Raw genomic sequence first — 14,919 nt, forward strand, 5'->3', positions numbered from 1 at the left:
CGGGACCACCTCACAGACCACCGGCATCCCTGAGCACTGCTCCTGGCACAGTTCCAGTCAGAGTCTTGCCCAGCGGTGGGGATGTCTCGCTCGGGGACCTCCCAGGAGGAACTGCGCATTGTCGAAGGCCAGGGACAGGTCAGCGACATGGGTCCCTCTGCTGACGAAGTCAACAACAACACCTGTGCAGGTGAGGGGGTGCTGACAAGTGGTTGGGGAGCAGTCCCCTGCCCCAGCATCCAGACTCCTGTTGCCCACCCAAGTGTCAAAAGCCTGCTGCCCTGGCATGGGGCTGCTGGCAGACACAGGGGGTGAACCCCCTGCCCTGCTGAGGACCCTCCCCTCCCCACAGTGACCCCAGAGGACCTTCTCCTGGACAGTCCAGAGAAGCCTGTGCCGGATGGGCCATTGGAGACAGCTCTGGACCACCTGAAACTGGGCAGCATCTTTACTTTCCGTGTGACAGTCCTGCAAGCCTCCAGCATCTCTGCAGAATATGCAGACATCTTCTGCCAGTTCAAGTAAGCCCTCGATGGCTCCTGGCCCCACATCTCCCACTGTGCTCTGGTCATTGCCTCGGGGCTGGTGGTGAATGTTGGGGAGTCCCAGCTCTCCAAGCTCTGAGCCCTTTATGGATGGGGAGGCAAAACCAAGAGCTGCAGGATGAGCCCATGTGTTTTTCTGGTATCTTGTTCAGTCACTGGAAAACAGCAGGGAGAGGGTCCCACCGGCTTCAGGGGGGTCCTATGCCAGGCCAGGGTGTGGGCAGCAGCCCTGGGGGGAGCAGATTCTTGTCCTGGTTCCTGGTTTTTCTGCCCTCCGTGCTCCAGCATGTCCCTGTCCTGTAGCCCCCAAGCCACCTTCCTTCCCTCCACAGCTTCATCCATCGCCATGACGAGGCCTTTTCAACAGAACCCTTGAAGAACACGGGACGGGGGCCACCACTGGGTTTCTATCACGTCCAAAATGTGCGTACCCCTCCCCTGTCCACAACCCCTCACCCCCATGGCTGCTGGTGTCCTTGCCGGGCCATTGGCTGGATCTTCTCCCTGGGGGAGCATCTTCCTGCTGGCTTTCCCAGCCTGTCACAGCTGCTCAGCTAAGCCAACCTTAGACAAGGTGGATGTGTGGGGGAAAGACCACAAGCCACTTCCTTCTACCCCAAAAGACTGGGATTCCATGGTGGTCTTGGTGGGGAGACCATCCTTGGGCCATGGGGAAGGGGATGGGTGAGGGCTGCAGGGGATCAGACAGGCTTGCACCCTCTCACCTCCCTGGCGCTGTTGCCAGCTGCATCCCTTTCCCAGCTAAACTGTGCCATCGACGGCTCTTTCTCTTCTAGATCGCTGTGGAGGTGACCAAGTCCTTCATTGAATACATCAAGAGTCAGCCGATTGTATTTGAAGTCTTTGGGCACTACCAGCAGCACCCGTTCCCACCCCTCTGCAAGGACGTCCTGAGGTAGGTGCACCCTGAGCCGCCCCTGGGTGCCACTGGGGGCACCTGGTGCAGCCACCCTCCTGGGGACCCAGAGAAGCAGGGGCCAGGTGATAGGATGGGGTGGCCCCAGGGAGTAGGTGAGGTTAGCCAGATTCAGAGTCCCTGTGGATGCTTTAACCAAGCTGGTTCTCTCTGCAGCCCACTGAGGCCGTCCCGGCGCCACTTCCCCCGTGTGATGCCGCTCTCTAAACCAGGTAGGGGATCTGGCTGCCTGTTCCTCTGCCTGTCCGTGGTCCCTGTGCTGGGTGCAGGGTCCCCTTGCCCAGCGGGACCAACCAGTTAGGGCCCCAGGGCACCACAAAATGTACTGCGGACCATAGCACCCAAAAGCCCTTAAAGCCCTTGGCACCCATTCTGGTAGTACCTGGCTGATGCAAAGCCCCCTTCTAATTTCCTGTGGAGTGGCAGGGAGGAGGCTACCCGCCCTGGACAGTTCAGGTGGCCACTCAGCCATGCCATCCCACAGGGGCTATGGGGTCTCCACTGTGCTCTGGCTGCTGAGACCTGTGTTGTGGGGGCCTGGCTGAGCACTGTGGTTTGCTGTGGAGTCCCCGCACCAGCACTGGCGGAGCCTCCCTTCAGCTGTTCCCAAGTGGCTGTCCCCAAACGGCTGTCCTTGAGTGGTACCCTTGGAGAGGTGCTGTATGGTTTGAGATGTGTTAGTGCCAGGGCTGCGGGCTCAGAATGTGCATCTTGGGGATGGGTGAGGCTAGCTGCATCCTGACACCCTTGCTGCCCTGTGTTGGGCGTGGCAGAAGGCATGCCAGTGGTCAGCAAGGTCCCCGGGATGGCGCTGTCCCCCTCTATGCATTCCCTCCTGCCTTGCTGCCACCTGCCTCCATGTGTCTCCCCATGGTCCCTACCTGCTCTGCCCCTTACCCTGCCTGCCATCACATGCCTCATTCCAAACATCGGTGGCAAGCTCACCCTTTAAGCTGTCTTTCTGACCCACCACAGTGCCTGCGACAAAGCTGAGCACCATGACTCGGCCCAGCGCTGGTCCGTGCCAGTGCAAGTATGACCTGATGGTCTTCTTTGAGATCTGTGAGCTGGAGGCCAACGGAGAGTAAGTCCTGCCAGAAAGGGGAGAGGGAGGCAGCGTGGTGATCTGCCTGGTGCTCAGCACCTCCAGGCAGGCCAACAGGCCTCTATGTCATGCCGCAATCCTCTCTTCCAGCTACATTCCTGCTGTTGTGGACCACCGTGGAGGCATGCCATGCCATGGGACCTTCCTTCTCCACCAGGTACTTTCTCCCTGAGGTGCCGTCTTGGCTCTGGCTCCTACTGGCAGCTGTGTTAACCACTGTCCCTTCTCTCTGGCCTTGTGGGTCTCAGGGCATCCAGAGGAGAATCACCGTCACCTTGGTGCATGAAACGGGCAGCCTCATCCGCTGGAAGGAAGTGCGTGAGCTGGTTGTGGGTAAGCCAAATCAGGTTGGGTGGGCTGTGAGCAACCCTCAGCCCACTGAGTTCCCAAGCATCCTCTCGAACTGTTTCTCACCCACATTCCCACATGGGGCTTTATACCTTGTCTCCCCTCCCACAAAGTGGTGGCTGCCTGGCAGGTGACACTGGGATGCCGCATGGACAGGATGCCTTTGTCCTGGCCACTGCATCCAGGAGCTGGACCAGGACCTCAAGCGCTGAGTGGCCAAGCACCAGGCAGCTGTTGCCTGTGATGAGGGGGCTGCTGTGGGATGTAGGCAGACGGCTACCTCTGCCCCTCATGGTGGACCCTCACAGAGCCATCAGCTGTTGCCTGAGAGATGTCCCTCTGCTGCTCCTGCAGGTCGGATCCGCAACACCCCAGAAGCAGATGAGTCTCTCATTGACCCCAACATTTTGTCTCTGAACATCCTCTCCTCTGGGTACATCCACCCCTCCCAGGATGACCGGTGCGTGCTGCTGCTTCTCTTGCTCTTCCCCTGCTGCGGTGAGGGCTGGGGGAAGATGTGGGGAGCCCCTCCTTCCCCTGGGGGGGGCTTTTGGTTCCTCCACAGGGTCCTGCTGACCCATTGCTGCATCAGGGCAGGTGGTTTCTGGAGCTGCAGAGGGTCTTGGGGTTCAAAGCCACCAGCCCTCTTCCTTCTCTTCACCCAACCATCTCCGCACTGGGCTTTGGCACTACAGGGAATTTGGGTGGGTGTCCTGCTCTCCCGTGATGGTTGTGACTGCCAGGTGCAGAGCTGGTTGGTGCCGGTGCTGGTGCTGGAAGGATGTAGTGACCCTGTGGTTGGAGGGGACCTGCCACAAAGGGCTGTTTGCTCTGCATCCCAGAAAATGTGCTGGAAAGGCTGCTTGGTGCCCGTGGCAGGTCCCCATTTTTGTGGGAGTGTTGCAGAAAAGCCATCCCCCACTGCTGTGGGGATGCCTGTTGTGGGGCGGGCTGTCCCACCCCTGCCATGGGTTTGGCAGGGGTGTGGGAGCAGCAGGGCTGGAGGTTTTTTATCTCCAAGATCTCCCTGGCTGGGTCCTGTGGGGGCAGGGGGGAGTGGTGCATGTGGAGGGCAGAGCTCTCCTCTGCACCAGGGTTGCTGGTGAAACCTGGGGGGCTGGCAGGGGTCCCTGGCCAGAATGTGTGCCTGCGGGCAGCCGCGACAAGATGGGGATGGTTGTTGGCAGCACTGGGAGCAGCGGAACTGGTCCTGGGCTGCGCACATGGTGGTAGCCAGTGTAGGAGCATCCCAGCAGGGAGCGGGGATCGCTTTTCTCCTTGTTTTCTTCAGGGTCAGCGCTGTCCCAAGGTGGCCTGTTCGAAGGCAGGGTGTTTTTGAGGGGAATGATGGGGGTCTGGATGGGAGGTGCCACCCTGGAGCACTCCCAGGGCAACTCCTGGGCATGGTGGAGTGACAAGCGTGCAGTACCAGGGCAGCAGAGCCAAATCACAGGGTTGGGTATGTGTATGAGTGTCAGACTGGGCACTTTGGCACAGCTACAGGGACAACAGAGTGAGGTCAGTCGGGCAAGTTGGGCCTGGCCTGGCCTGGCCAAACTGTGGCAGTTTTTGTTGAGAGCTGGGTGGCTGAGGCGCCCACAGGCTCCTGAGGCTGTGCTGTTTTTCAGCTCCTGCTCTGGCTGATTGGTCCCAGGTGCAGCCATATAGGATCTAAAGCATCTCTGGCGTAGCCTGGCAGGGGGGATGTGCTTCCTGCTCTGCCTTCCCCCTGCAGGTCCTGCAGGACAAGGGGACACAGCTTAGGCTGGGGGTTGCTCAGGGTGTGGGGAGAAGCAGGCAGATTCGGGGCTTGGATTTGGCAAGAGCCCAACTTACCTGCACACTCAGAGGGTCTGCGTCTCAGGGCCACCCCTGATCTGGGGCCGCGGGCTGGTGTGCACGTCGTATCTGTCCCATATCCATCCTGTCGAGCCTGCTGAGGGCTAGGCAGGGGGAGGAGGGGGCGGCCAGCTTCCTGCAGGATGCTGAGGGGCATGCAACTTCCCCCCTATTTCCATCTGGCATGCAGGTGTGTATGCTTTGGCCCCAGCAGCCTGCAAGGATGGGCAGAGGGAGGGCAGTGGGCAGAGCCAGGACCCACTTCACTCTCCTCCTTGGCTGCTTGCGCTCCCTGCTTCGCTGCCTTACACCATGCAGCCTCCACTGCCCAGAGCAGCCCTGGCTCCCCCCGGCCCCCAGCCTCCCCAGTTCCCCAGAGCCACTCATGAGGAGACTGGGGGAGCAGCCAATACAGCTCCCTCTCCAGCATTCATTCATCCCTGCAGTGAGTGCCCAGGGAGGAGGCATGGGGGGCAGCACTCAGGGTTCCCCCTCGCTTCTCTCCCCTGCTGCCGCCCATCTGAGCCCACACTAACCATGTGATTGTTTTGTGTTTTTGCAGGCAGTTTCTTGATTCGGATATGCCTAGGTATTATTTGTTTCCATTGGCTTTTTTTCCACCCTCCCCCCCCTTTCTCTCTCCCTTCTTTCTTTCTCCCTCCTCTCCTCAGTGCGTTCACTCCTGCCTGAGGCAGCACTTGGACATCCAGCCCCCCATCCCTCCAAATGCCCCATCCTTCCTTCCCCCTGCCCTGGCACCTCTCGCTCACTCGGCCCCTTTGCTATTTGTTAGGGCCACGCTCTCGCTGGCTGCTGCTCCCCCTCGCACGCCTGTGCCCCCCATCGCCTGATTTGGGTTTTCTTCTTGCTTTTTGACTTCGCTGCTCTCCCATCTCTCTGGCATCCAGCACTGAGCGTGCCGCCCCCCTGTTGCCTCCTGCCCCAGTCCTATCTTGGCCCCTGGCACCACTTGGGAGTAGCCGCAAGGCTTGTGGCAGCCATGGTGGGGGCTTCAGAGCGCCTCCAGCCCTCGCCTGGGCACCTGACAAGGATGGCAGTAACACTGGGTGGTGTGGCGGCACACGCCATGGCTGCCTGTCCCGTGCACAGTAGTCTCGCAGGTATAGGTGCGGCATATGGGCAGTGTGCGTCTGTACACAAGCACAATGGTGGGTGTATGCACCCGTATGTGGCATGGACTGTTATACCCCTGTGTAACAAGGGGAGCGGCTGTTTTGGGATGGGGGGCTTCAGCTGGGACTGCAGGGTGAGCCTGGTGTGTGGTGCGTAGGCACAAGCTGCCGGACCTGAATACTGCCACCCACCTCTGGATGGGAGCCTTGCTGAGGCCGCAGAGGAGGGGGTGTCCCACCACCCTGCCTCACAGCAGAAGAGGAGGATGCATCTGGGAGACAGGGGATGGGGTGTCCCAAGTCCTGGTGGGCTCTGTAGCTTTGTTCCTGGGAGATTGTCCTCCCTACAGCAGCTAGAAGTTGGTCCAGCTGGGAGATGCCCTAGGTCAGAGCTGTCCCTCCATTGGCACTGTTGTGGTGTAACCCCTGGGGTGCAGGGGGATGGATCCAGCACAGATCCAGCTGCAGGATATGGCTTGCGTTGGCATTGCCTGTGAGCTCTTGGCACAGTGATGGTCTCCCTTGCGAACCAGGGGATGGGCCAAGAAATCATCTTCCACTGCATGGGTGACAGTGGGATGGCTGGTCCCCCCTCAGTGGGCACCTTCCTAAGGGGCTGCACGGGGTGGGAGCTCCTTGCCCTGGGACAGCAGCAAGGGGAGGCAGAGTACAGGGGATGAGGAGGAATGTGTTCACTTCCCAGCTGCTGGACCATGAGTAAGGCAGAGGGTTTTCACCCAGGTCTGTCTGCCCTCGCTGAGCTCCTTCTGGGCTCCAATTAGGGGTCTAGCTAAGCAGGAGCTTCTTCAGCCAGTGGTGCTGATATGGGGCCAAGCCTCCCCTTCCTCACAGCCCTGCTCCTGTGCCAGCGCTGTACAGACAATGCTTTCTGACCTTTCGTTTTTCTGTGTGTGTACGTGTGTGTGTTTGTCCTTGGGTCACCTTCCACTTATAGCATTTCGTTCGGAAATGACACTAGGTATTTCGCACGCACCCGCTTGGTCTGGTCCCTCCTGCTTTTCTCTCTTTCTCTTTCGCCTCCTCCCTTTGCTTTTTGCTCTTTCCACCCTCCTGAGGCTCCTCTTCTCCTCCTCCCTGGGGAGTACTCTCTTCTCAAGCGACCTGTGTCTGCAAAGCAATCCCTCACCTTGGCTCTGTCTCATGCGGGTTTTTTTTTAATGTATTTTATACACCTGAAAGTGTCGCTCTCCCTTTTCTTCCAACTGGGGGCAGTCACAGCTGACAGCCTCTTCCCACTCCCCCTGGCTGCCCTGGCTCTTTCTAAAAGAGCCCCTCAGCTGCCTGGATGCTGCTTCAGGGATGTGCCGAAGCATCCTCATTGAGATATCACTGAGCCACAGCTTCCTCAGGATGGTCAAGGCGGGAGCCTGGGCTGTGGCAGCTCTGGATGGCTTTGGGGGCTGGCCTAGCAGGGAGCCCAGGAGTAGGGCAGGGGGTGAAACATGGATCCCCCATGCTCTCAAGCTGGAGTTACCTCCTGCTTCCTCCACCCTCAATTGCTTGACCCAAAAAGGGCAATTGCCACTCTTGCTCTGGGTGGCTGCACCGTCCTCTATGGGACCCCACAGGCACAGGGTGAATGGGGCCGGGTGTCCCTGACCCCTTCCCCCAGCCTGGGAGCCATGGAGAACACAGTGAGGGGAGCAAGGCAGCCTGGTGGGAATGGGGCTGGCAAGGGCAGAGCAGGAGCAGGGGGATGCAGCCCAACAGGGGCCAGCCACTGATTTAGTGGTCCCTGGGTCCCTCTGGGGTGCAGGACTGGCAGACGGGGGCAGCCCTGGGGAAGGGGATGTGGCTGGCCGTGGGGGCTGCTCTCTCAGGGGCGGGGTGGCAGCAACCCCTTAGTGCAACCTCCCTTCCCTTCTGGCCATTGTCACCAGAACGGTGACAGCTGCTTCTGGTGGGGGCCAGGAGGTGCTGCGTGTCCCAGGCTGGGTAGTGGGGACCTGGCCCGGGTATGTTGGGGGTGGCACCCCGCCACTCTGAGCACGGGGGTGGGGCATGCACCCTCCTTTGCCTTCTCAGCCTGCCCTGCCTTGCCTGCATCCCAGCTGAGCCTCCACTCCTCCCGTGGTCCCTCCTCCCCAAAACACTGGTCCATCGGCTGTTTTGAGGATGCCGCATCCCCCTCCCACCATGCCTTGTCCCCCTTTGCCTTGAGCCTGTGTCCTCTGGAGTGGCTGTCCCCATCTGTCCCTGCTGCGTGTGCATGTCCATGTGTCCTTGCAGGTCTGTCACAGCGCTGTGGAGGGGGGACGATGGCATCTCCTTGCTCGCTTGCCTGGGGTTCTGGGGGGGTTGTTTTACCGGCTCTGCTTTTTTTTTCGGCAGGAGCTTCTACCAGTTTGAGACAGCGTGGGATAGCTCCATGCACAACTCGCTGCTGCTCAACCGTGTCACCCCGTACCGGGAGAAAATCTACATCACTCTTTCTGCCTACATTGAGGCAAGGACCTTAGTTCGGGCCATTATAATGCCAGCAAAGTCTGGTATTTCCCCCACTGCAGTGTGAACCCCTCCTTAGCTGGCACTGCTGCTTACGGGGTGCAGGATTCAGCCTGGAGCTTGGGGGCCCTGTGGGGCCCTGGGAGTGGAAACCACTGGGTACCAGGGGTGGGAGAAATCCACTGGGCTGCCAAACCACAGCCCCCCTGATGCCTTCTCCCTTGCCCTGCTGCAGATGGAGAACTGCACTCAGCCTGCCGTCATCACCAAAGACTTCTGCATGGTTTTCTACTCCCGGGATGCCAAGCTTCCTGCCTCCCGCTCCATCCGCAACCTTTTTGGCAGTGGCAGCCTGCGGGCTTCTGAGAGGTACTGGGATGCGCCTGTCTTTCTGAGGGAGAAGAGTCATCACCCAGGGACTGGAGCCCTTCTGGGGCATCCCAGCAGCCTGGGCAAAATAACCAGGGCACAGGGATGGGGCAGAGCTGGTAACACCTCGTCTCCCTTTGCTCGCAGCAACCGTGTGACGGGAGTCTATGAGCTCAGCCTCTGCTGTGTGGCTGACGCTGGCAGCCCAGGTGGGTGCCGTGCCTCTGCCTGGGTGTTCACTGTGGGGCCAGAGGGCACAGCATGGCGGTCGGGGTCGAGGCCGTGCATCTGTCCCCCCAGCTGTGTGTCTGTCCCTGCAGGTATGCAGAGACGGCGCCGGCGTGTGCTGGACACCTCTGTAGCCTATGTGCGGGGAGAGGAGAACCTGGCTGGCTGGCGGCCCCGCAGCGACAGCCTCATCCTCGACCATCAGTGGGAGCTGGAGAAACTCAGCCTCCTGCAAGAAGTAAGAGTTGGGGCTAGAAATCAGCTGAGACAATGCAACTCGCAGCTCAGCCCCTCACCCTGCCGGTCCTGGTGGGATTCCCCACCCCGGGCTGCAGGAAGAGACTGGAGCGGGGCTGTGCTGCCCATGTTCTCCTGTGCATTGCTGGTAGCCAGGTCCCAGCAGACCTGGAGCAAATGAACAGATGGGGTTAATGGGTCTTGGGGAGCATGGTCCTCGAAAGGATGCTGGCGGGGAAGGAGCCACCCCTGAGCCTGGCTGCCTGTGTCCAGGTGGAGAAGACAAGGCACTACCTGCTCCTGCGTGAGAAGCTGGAGACGACCCAGCGCCTGGGCCTGGAGACCCTGTCCCCCTGCTCCAGTGAGGACTCCGAGTCCCGAAGCACCTCCTGCGTCTCTACCCCGCTTTCTGTTGACGGGGCCCCTGAGGGCCGCACCTCTCCCGCTGAGACCCCCAGCGAGAGACAGAAGGAGCTGGCCGTGAAGGTACCGTCCTGCAGCATCCCCAGGTCATGGGGATGAAGCTGGGAAGAGGCTCCCATGGGGCAGTAGGGAGTTGCAGCAGGAGAAAGCCCAGGAGGAGTGGGGGGAAGAGGGTGGGGGAAGATGGCTCCTGCCTCACCATCCTCCTCTCTCCACAGTGCTTACGCCTGCTCACACACACCTTCAACAGGGAGTACAGCCACAGCCACGTCTGCATTAGCGCCAGTGAGAGCAAGGTACTGCCACTGCCCTGGGCTCTGCCAGGCTGGCGGAGGCTGGGGGGAATGCATGGCTGGAGGGGCCTGGCTGGGCAGGGGCGAGATGGGCACCATGGTACGAGTGGTCCCTGCTCTGGGGTCCCTGATCCCTCCACTTGCCCTGCTGTTCCCAGAGCTGGTGGCTCTTGGGACCATGCCAGGAGAGGACCCCACCAGCTGGAGGTCTTGCCTCTCCCTGTATGAGCAGGCACCTGGTCTTTTGCCTGTGCCTGGCTTGGGGCAGAAACCTGAGTCCACACCTTTGCTGCTCCACAGCTGTCCGAAATGTCTGTGACCCTGATGAGAGACCCCTCCATGCCAGCCCTTGGGGTCACCACTCTCACCCCCTCCTCAACCTGCCCGTCACTGGTGGAAGGACACTACAACGCCATGGAGGTCAGGTAAGAAGGTAGCTGGGAGGTTTGGGTGATGCCCCAGCGGCCCCTGGTTAACGCAGCTTTACCAAGTGGTCCTGGCTGATGGGTGTTCTCCAGCTGTCACTCCTCCTACACCCTGGCCTCTCATTCCTCCCCAGACCCCCCCAGGTCTCTTCCAGGGCAGAGAGCCCTGACCTTGAGCCTGCAGTAGAAGGAGAGCAGAAGAAGTCCCCAGCCCGCCGGCCTGAGGAGGAGAAGGAGCCCCAGCGTTTGCTGGTGCCTGACATCCAAGAGATTCGGGTCAGGTAGGAGCAGCTAGCGGAGCCAGTGAGGGGAGCACTGTGGGGCTTGGGGGGATGGTGCCCTTCCATTGCCACCTCCACATGGTATATGTCCTACCCTGACCTCGGTCCCTTCTGCAGCCCCATCGTCTCCAAAAAGGGCTACTTGCACTTCCTGGAGCCCCACACCAATGGGTGGGTGAAGCGCTTTGTGGTGGTCCGACGCCCGTATGTCTACATCTACAACTCGGACAAGGATGCAGTTGAGAGGGCCATACTAAATCTCTCCAAGGCCCAGGTGGAGTACAGCGAGGACCAGCAGGCCATGCTCAAGGTAGTGTGCTGGGAGCCAGCCCCGCTCTCTGCAGCCCCTTGGGCAAGGGACTCAGCCCCAGCTCTCCCCTGGCAGACCCCGAACACGTTCGCAGTGTGCACAGAGCACCGGGGCATCCTGCTGCAGGCAAGCAGTGACAAGGACATGCACGACTGGCTCTACGCCTTCAACCCCCTCCTGGCTGGGTCCATAAGGTACCAGGGTCATCTGGGGAAAGGGGTTGCGGGGAAGCTGGTGGTGGGGGGTCTGCATGCAGCCAAGCATGCTCTTGTCCTGCTCCCAGTGCTCTCCCTGCTGCTGACCTGTGGCCAGGCATGGGGAGCACCTCCTGCGCAGGGCTGTGCTGGGACAGGCTCTCAGCCAGCAAAACTTGGACCACATTAATCTTGATTTCAGCTCCTCCCCGCTTAAATAAATGCTTCAATCTAGGGCCAGATTCCAGCTGGTACAGAGGCATTGTGCTGAGATCAAAGCAACTTCCATGCCTGGCGGCAGGGACAGTGGCCCTTCACTGTTCTTGAGAGCATCTCACAAAGTTCTTGAGAGCATCTCAAGTGGCAGGACTGGGGGAACAGAAGTAAATCCATAAAAATTTGTGTGATCTGGCTAAAGAGACATTAATCCCATGTCCCTCCAGCTCTGGCTGGATTCAAGCACCAGCCTGGAGCCAGGACACTGAGCCCAGGGGACCACACCTCTCCTTGTCCACATCTCTGACACTTTTTGTCCCCTGTTTTCCAAATCAGATCAAAGCTGTCCAGAAGGAGAACAGCCCAGATGAGAATCTAACCTGAAAAACACCCTCCACCTCATCCGTCTGCCAACAGGATCAAGATAGCTGATTCTGTCTCAAGACTCCCCATGTTAATGTCTGATCTCTCACACCATCTCCTGCCCTAGCTGTCTGCTCCATGGAAGGATCTGTCTCGATTCACACCTTCATGGGGGAAACTCACTTCTGTTTGTAGCTGCAAAAGCCTGGACCTGCCTGGGCAGGATTTCTTGTGTACGTGCCATGTACTGCCTGTTGCCCCGTAGGAGACCTTCATGTCACACCATCTGTAATGCTCCAGAAAGGTCCCTGGCAGAGGGGAGGGAGCAAGGAGGGCGGTTCTGGCTAAAAGGCTGGTCTTGGATCTACAGAGGTGGGAGCGCAGTAAAGTTTGGAGGTGGGAGAGCAGGAGGAATTGCCTCCACCCGAAGGGAAAGGGTAGTTTAGGTAAGGGAATTTCCTAGTTTATTGATGTTTCTGCAAGAGATGGCAGTGTAAGATCAGGTGTCAGTAGTTTAAGATGCTATTTATAAAGTATTTATTTACGTCACAAAAATCCCATAAGTTGGGTCCTGGCCCCTGGGCAATGCCTCCCCTGGGCAAGGGAGAGCCTTGGAGGTGGGCCGGGGTCCCGGAGATGCCTTCCCCAGGACATCCCTGGCATGTGCCCAGCAGCAGCAGAGTGCCTGCCCTCACTCCCTGCTTTTCCCCAACCTTGTGCTTTGCCCCCCTTGCAGCTTAAACTACTTCTCCCCTGAGTGGTGGCTGGACAGCCCACCATGTCTTCCCAAAGGAGGCAATTCCTACCTGCCCCATCTACCTCTGGAAGGTGGGAGCCTGCTGTCTCAGCTGGCCAGGGCACCCATGTCCACATGGATGGGTCACCTCACTTTGGAGCCTGGTCCTGCTGGAGGGAGAGGGAGTGGCAGGGGGGCATGGTTCTGCCTGTCATGTCGTGTGGGGCCCTCCTTCGCCACCTCCACTAATCCCAGCCTGGGAGCGTAGTCGGGGGGTGGGGGTGGGGTGGGGGGTAGGGGAGTGCTTGTCCGGAGGTATTCCCTCCCTCTTAGGGCAGGACACCAAAGGTCCCATCCCTGCGGGGCATGTGGAGGTTCAGGTGGCTGCTTCTGAAGATGGATGGGAAAGTTCCCCAGCAGCGAGGGCTAGGAATGACCATCCCAATCCACAGGATCCTTGCTCTTTCCCAAAAGGGCTGTCACATCCCTTCCCCCAGCAGGACAACAGGCTTGAAGCAGGTTGGAGGGGCAGGGGGAGGCTGGCATGAGGTGTCAGGGTGGGGACAGGGCTTCTTTTTACTACTGTAGCTGGTGTTCTCTCACTCCTTTTCCCCTGCTGCAGATGCAGGCACCCACTTCATTCCCACCCTGCCTCTGTCAGCACGTTAATCCAGGGGGCTTCCCACAGTGGAGGTGGCTTCACTGAAAAGACCTTCTCCTCCAGCCATCACCACTTCCCACCTTCCCCAGCAGCAGCAATCCCTCTCCTTCTCTTGTCTGTCACCTGTCAGGGGATGCTTTGGTTTGGGGCTTCCTGAGTGGCCAGCGGCATCTGGCATAGCTCCGGGCAGGAAGGCAAGCATCTTCCTCTGTGCATCTCCTGGGCATCCCCAGCTTTGCTGTCACACCTTCACAGCTGACTTTCCCTTGCACAGCACGGCTGCGCCTTGGCTCTGCTGCACCCCCCTACGCAGTCTGTTGGGGGGGGTGCGTGTGTGTGTATGTGTGTGCGCGTGCGTGTGTGTGTTGGACATGGTACTGTCTTCTCGTTACGCTCATGTTGTGGGGGCATGGACAGGCAGGCAGAGGCTTGCAGGGACCCCCTCACTGCACATCAAGCATCATTCAGTTTGGGTTTCAGGTCGTGGAAAAGGTTTTGGGATCCATCCTGAGCCCCTGCTGGTTTTGCCTAGCCTCACCGCAGCTCCCTGGGTGTCTCACCCCACTGCTCCAGCCTGAAGCTGCAGGAAGCTGCCCTGCTCCCCAGGCAGGTGGCAGCGAGCCTGCCCGGGACAAGCTTCCCCATCAGTCTGGATTATTTTCCCCGCAGTGATCCATTCCAGAGACCTGCAGGCCCACTCGTGCCCTTCAGGGAGGGAGAGGCACCCCGGGCGCGCGGAGGGGCAGAGCAGCAGCCGGGACGAAGTGGGGGCCTGGGCTGTGACCTTCCAGCTCCCACAGCCTGTGCAAGGGCTAGTTGGTACCATCCTGAATTTCAGTGTAGGGAGCCAGGGGTGGGAACACCGGGTGTCCCAGGGGAGAGGAGAGGCTTTTCCAGGGTGGAGGCGGTTTCTGGTGGAGACAGGACCTGTGTCTGCCAGGGACCAGACACTGGTTCAGTGGCCACGGGCAAGGGGTGGCCCTCAGCTGCAGCCGAAGCGTGCCTGAGGCCAGCAAACCTGCAGAGCAGACGGCTCCGCTGGGGGCCACCGCACCCGCGGCCAAGGGAGAGGCGGCTGCTCCCCGGAACCCCCAGCATCCCTGCGGGGCAGCCCCGGGGACAGCTGCCCTTGCCGTCCTGCTGGCTCTGCTCAGGCCCCCGCCTACCCGCCCCTCGCCCACCGCAGCCCCTGGGGCGAGGGGCACAAAACCCGAAGTTTAGGCGTGACTGAGCCCCATCAGGCAGGGAGTTCCACGGGGGCGCTGGGGCCCTGCGCAGGGGGGGCTGCCTTCCACACCCTCCAGCTCCTGCCAGCCGTGGCAACGCGCGGGCCCTGCCTGTCCTGCGCCCGGCCGGCCGTGCACACGTGAGGCTTGTTCGGTTCTGAAATAAATGTGGCATTTAACGCAAACACCCTGCGGCACCGAGCTCTCTTTCCTGCGGCGGGCGGGCGCCGCCGGACTGGCGCTACTGGCAGCGGGGGAGGGGCCGCGGTGGGCCGGATCCGCGGGCGAGGATGCTGAGCCGCTGTTGGGCCCGCCAGGGCGCCGGGTACCGGCCCCGCAGAGCCGCCGGGCCGCACCGGTACCGGCCTGCGCCGCTAGGTGGCGCTGAGCGTCCTTCCCGCCCCTGCCAGCCTTTGGTGAGCACAGGGGGGCGGGGGCTGGGCGCGTGCGCGCACCCCCTTCCGACCGCCCCGCCCCGCCGTGGGATTGGTCAGTCTGGCGCGAGGCAACGGGACGGACTGGCCGGGTGGCTCCGAATTTCCATTGGCGGAAAAGGCGCCGCGCCACCGCCCGGCAGGCGGTGG

General features: G+C 60.5%; 1 protein-coding gene across 27 annotated transcripts in view; it reads left to right on the plus strand.

Moving 5' to 3' along the window:
- The window catches only part of KIF1A (kinesin family member 1A), a 42,454-nt gene extending 27,934 nt beyond the window's left edge, over nucleotides 1–14,520 (plus strand). For 8 of the 27 annotated variants that reach the window (XM_056358917.1, XM_056358919.1, XM_056358916.1 and 5 more), the window contains 22 exons: nucleotides 52–190; nucleotides 353–521; nucleotides 878–968; nucleotides 1,343–1,461; nucleotides 1,639–1,694; nucleotides 2,458–2,566; nucleotides 2,678–2,744; nucleotides 2,836–2,920; nucleotides 3,290–3,395; nucleotides 5,337–5,363; nucleotides 6,863–6,886; nucleotides 8,260–8,374; nucleotides 8,609–8,742; nucleotides 8,890–8,951; nucleotides 9,063–9,208; nucleotides 9,481–9,693; nucleotides 9,849–9,926; nucleotides 10,224–10,348; nucleotides 10,483–10,629; nucleotides 10,747–10,939; nucleotides 11,015–11,133; nucleotides 11,686–14,520. In XM_056358917.1, the coding sequence (XP_056214892.1) occupies nucleotides 52–190; nucleotides 353–521; nucleotides 878–968; nucleotides 1,343–1,461; nucleotides 1,639–1,694; nucleotides 2,458–2,566; nucleotides 2,678–2,744; nucleotides 2,836–2,920; nucleotides 3,290–3,395; nucleotides 5,337–5,363; nucleotides 6,863–6,886; nucleotides 8,260–8,374; nucleotides 8,609–8,742; nucleotides 8,890–8,951; nucleotides 9,063–9,208; nucleotides 9,481–9,693; nucleotides 9,849–9,926; nucleotides 10,224–10,348; nucleotides 10,483–10,629; nucleotides 10,747–10,939; nucleotides 11,015–11,133; nucleotides 11,686–11,728 (2,367 nt within the window). In that variant the 3' untranslated portion in view covers nucleotides 11,729–14,520. The remainder of the gene's footprint in view (nucleotides 1–51; nucleotides 191–352; nucleotides 522–877; nucleotides 969–1,342; nucleotides 1,462–1,638; nucleotides 1,695–2,457; nucleotides 2,567–2,677; nucleotides 2,745–2,835; nucleotides 2,921–3,289; nucleotides 3,396–5,336; nucleotides 5,364–6,862; nucleotides 6,887–8,259; nucleotides 8,375–8,608; nucleotides 8,743–8,889; nucleotides 8,952–9,062; nucleotides 9,209–9,480; nucleotides 9,694–9,848; nucleotides 9,927–10,223; nucleotides 10,349–10,482; nucleotides 10,630–10,746; nucleotides 10,940–11,014; nucleotides 11,134–11,685) is intronic. The other 19 variants (XM_056358922.1, XM_056358944.1, XM_056358927.1 and 16 more) reach the window with 3 other exon arrangements.
- The last annotated feature ends 399 nt before the right edge of the window (nucleotides 14,521–14,919 follow it).

This window comes from Falco biarmicus, chromosome 13 (genome assembly GCF_023638135.1).
Source record: "Falco biarmicus isolate bFalBia1 chromosome 13, bFalBia1.pri, whole genome shotgun sequence".
Lineage (NCBI taxonomy): Eukaryota > Metazoa > Chordata > Aves > Falconiformes > Falconidae > Falco > Falco biarmicus.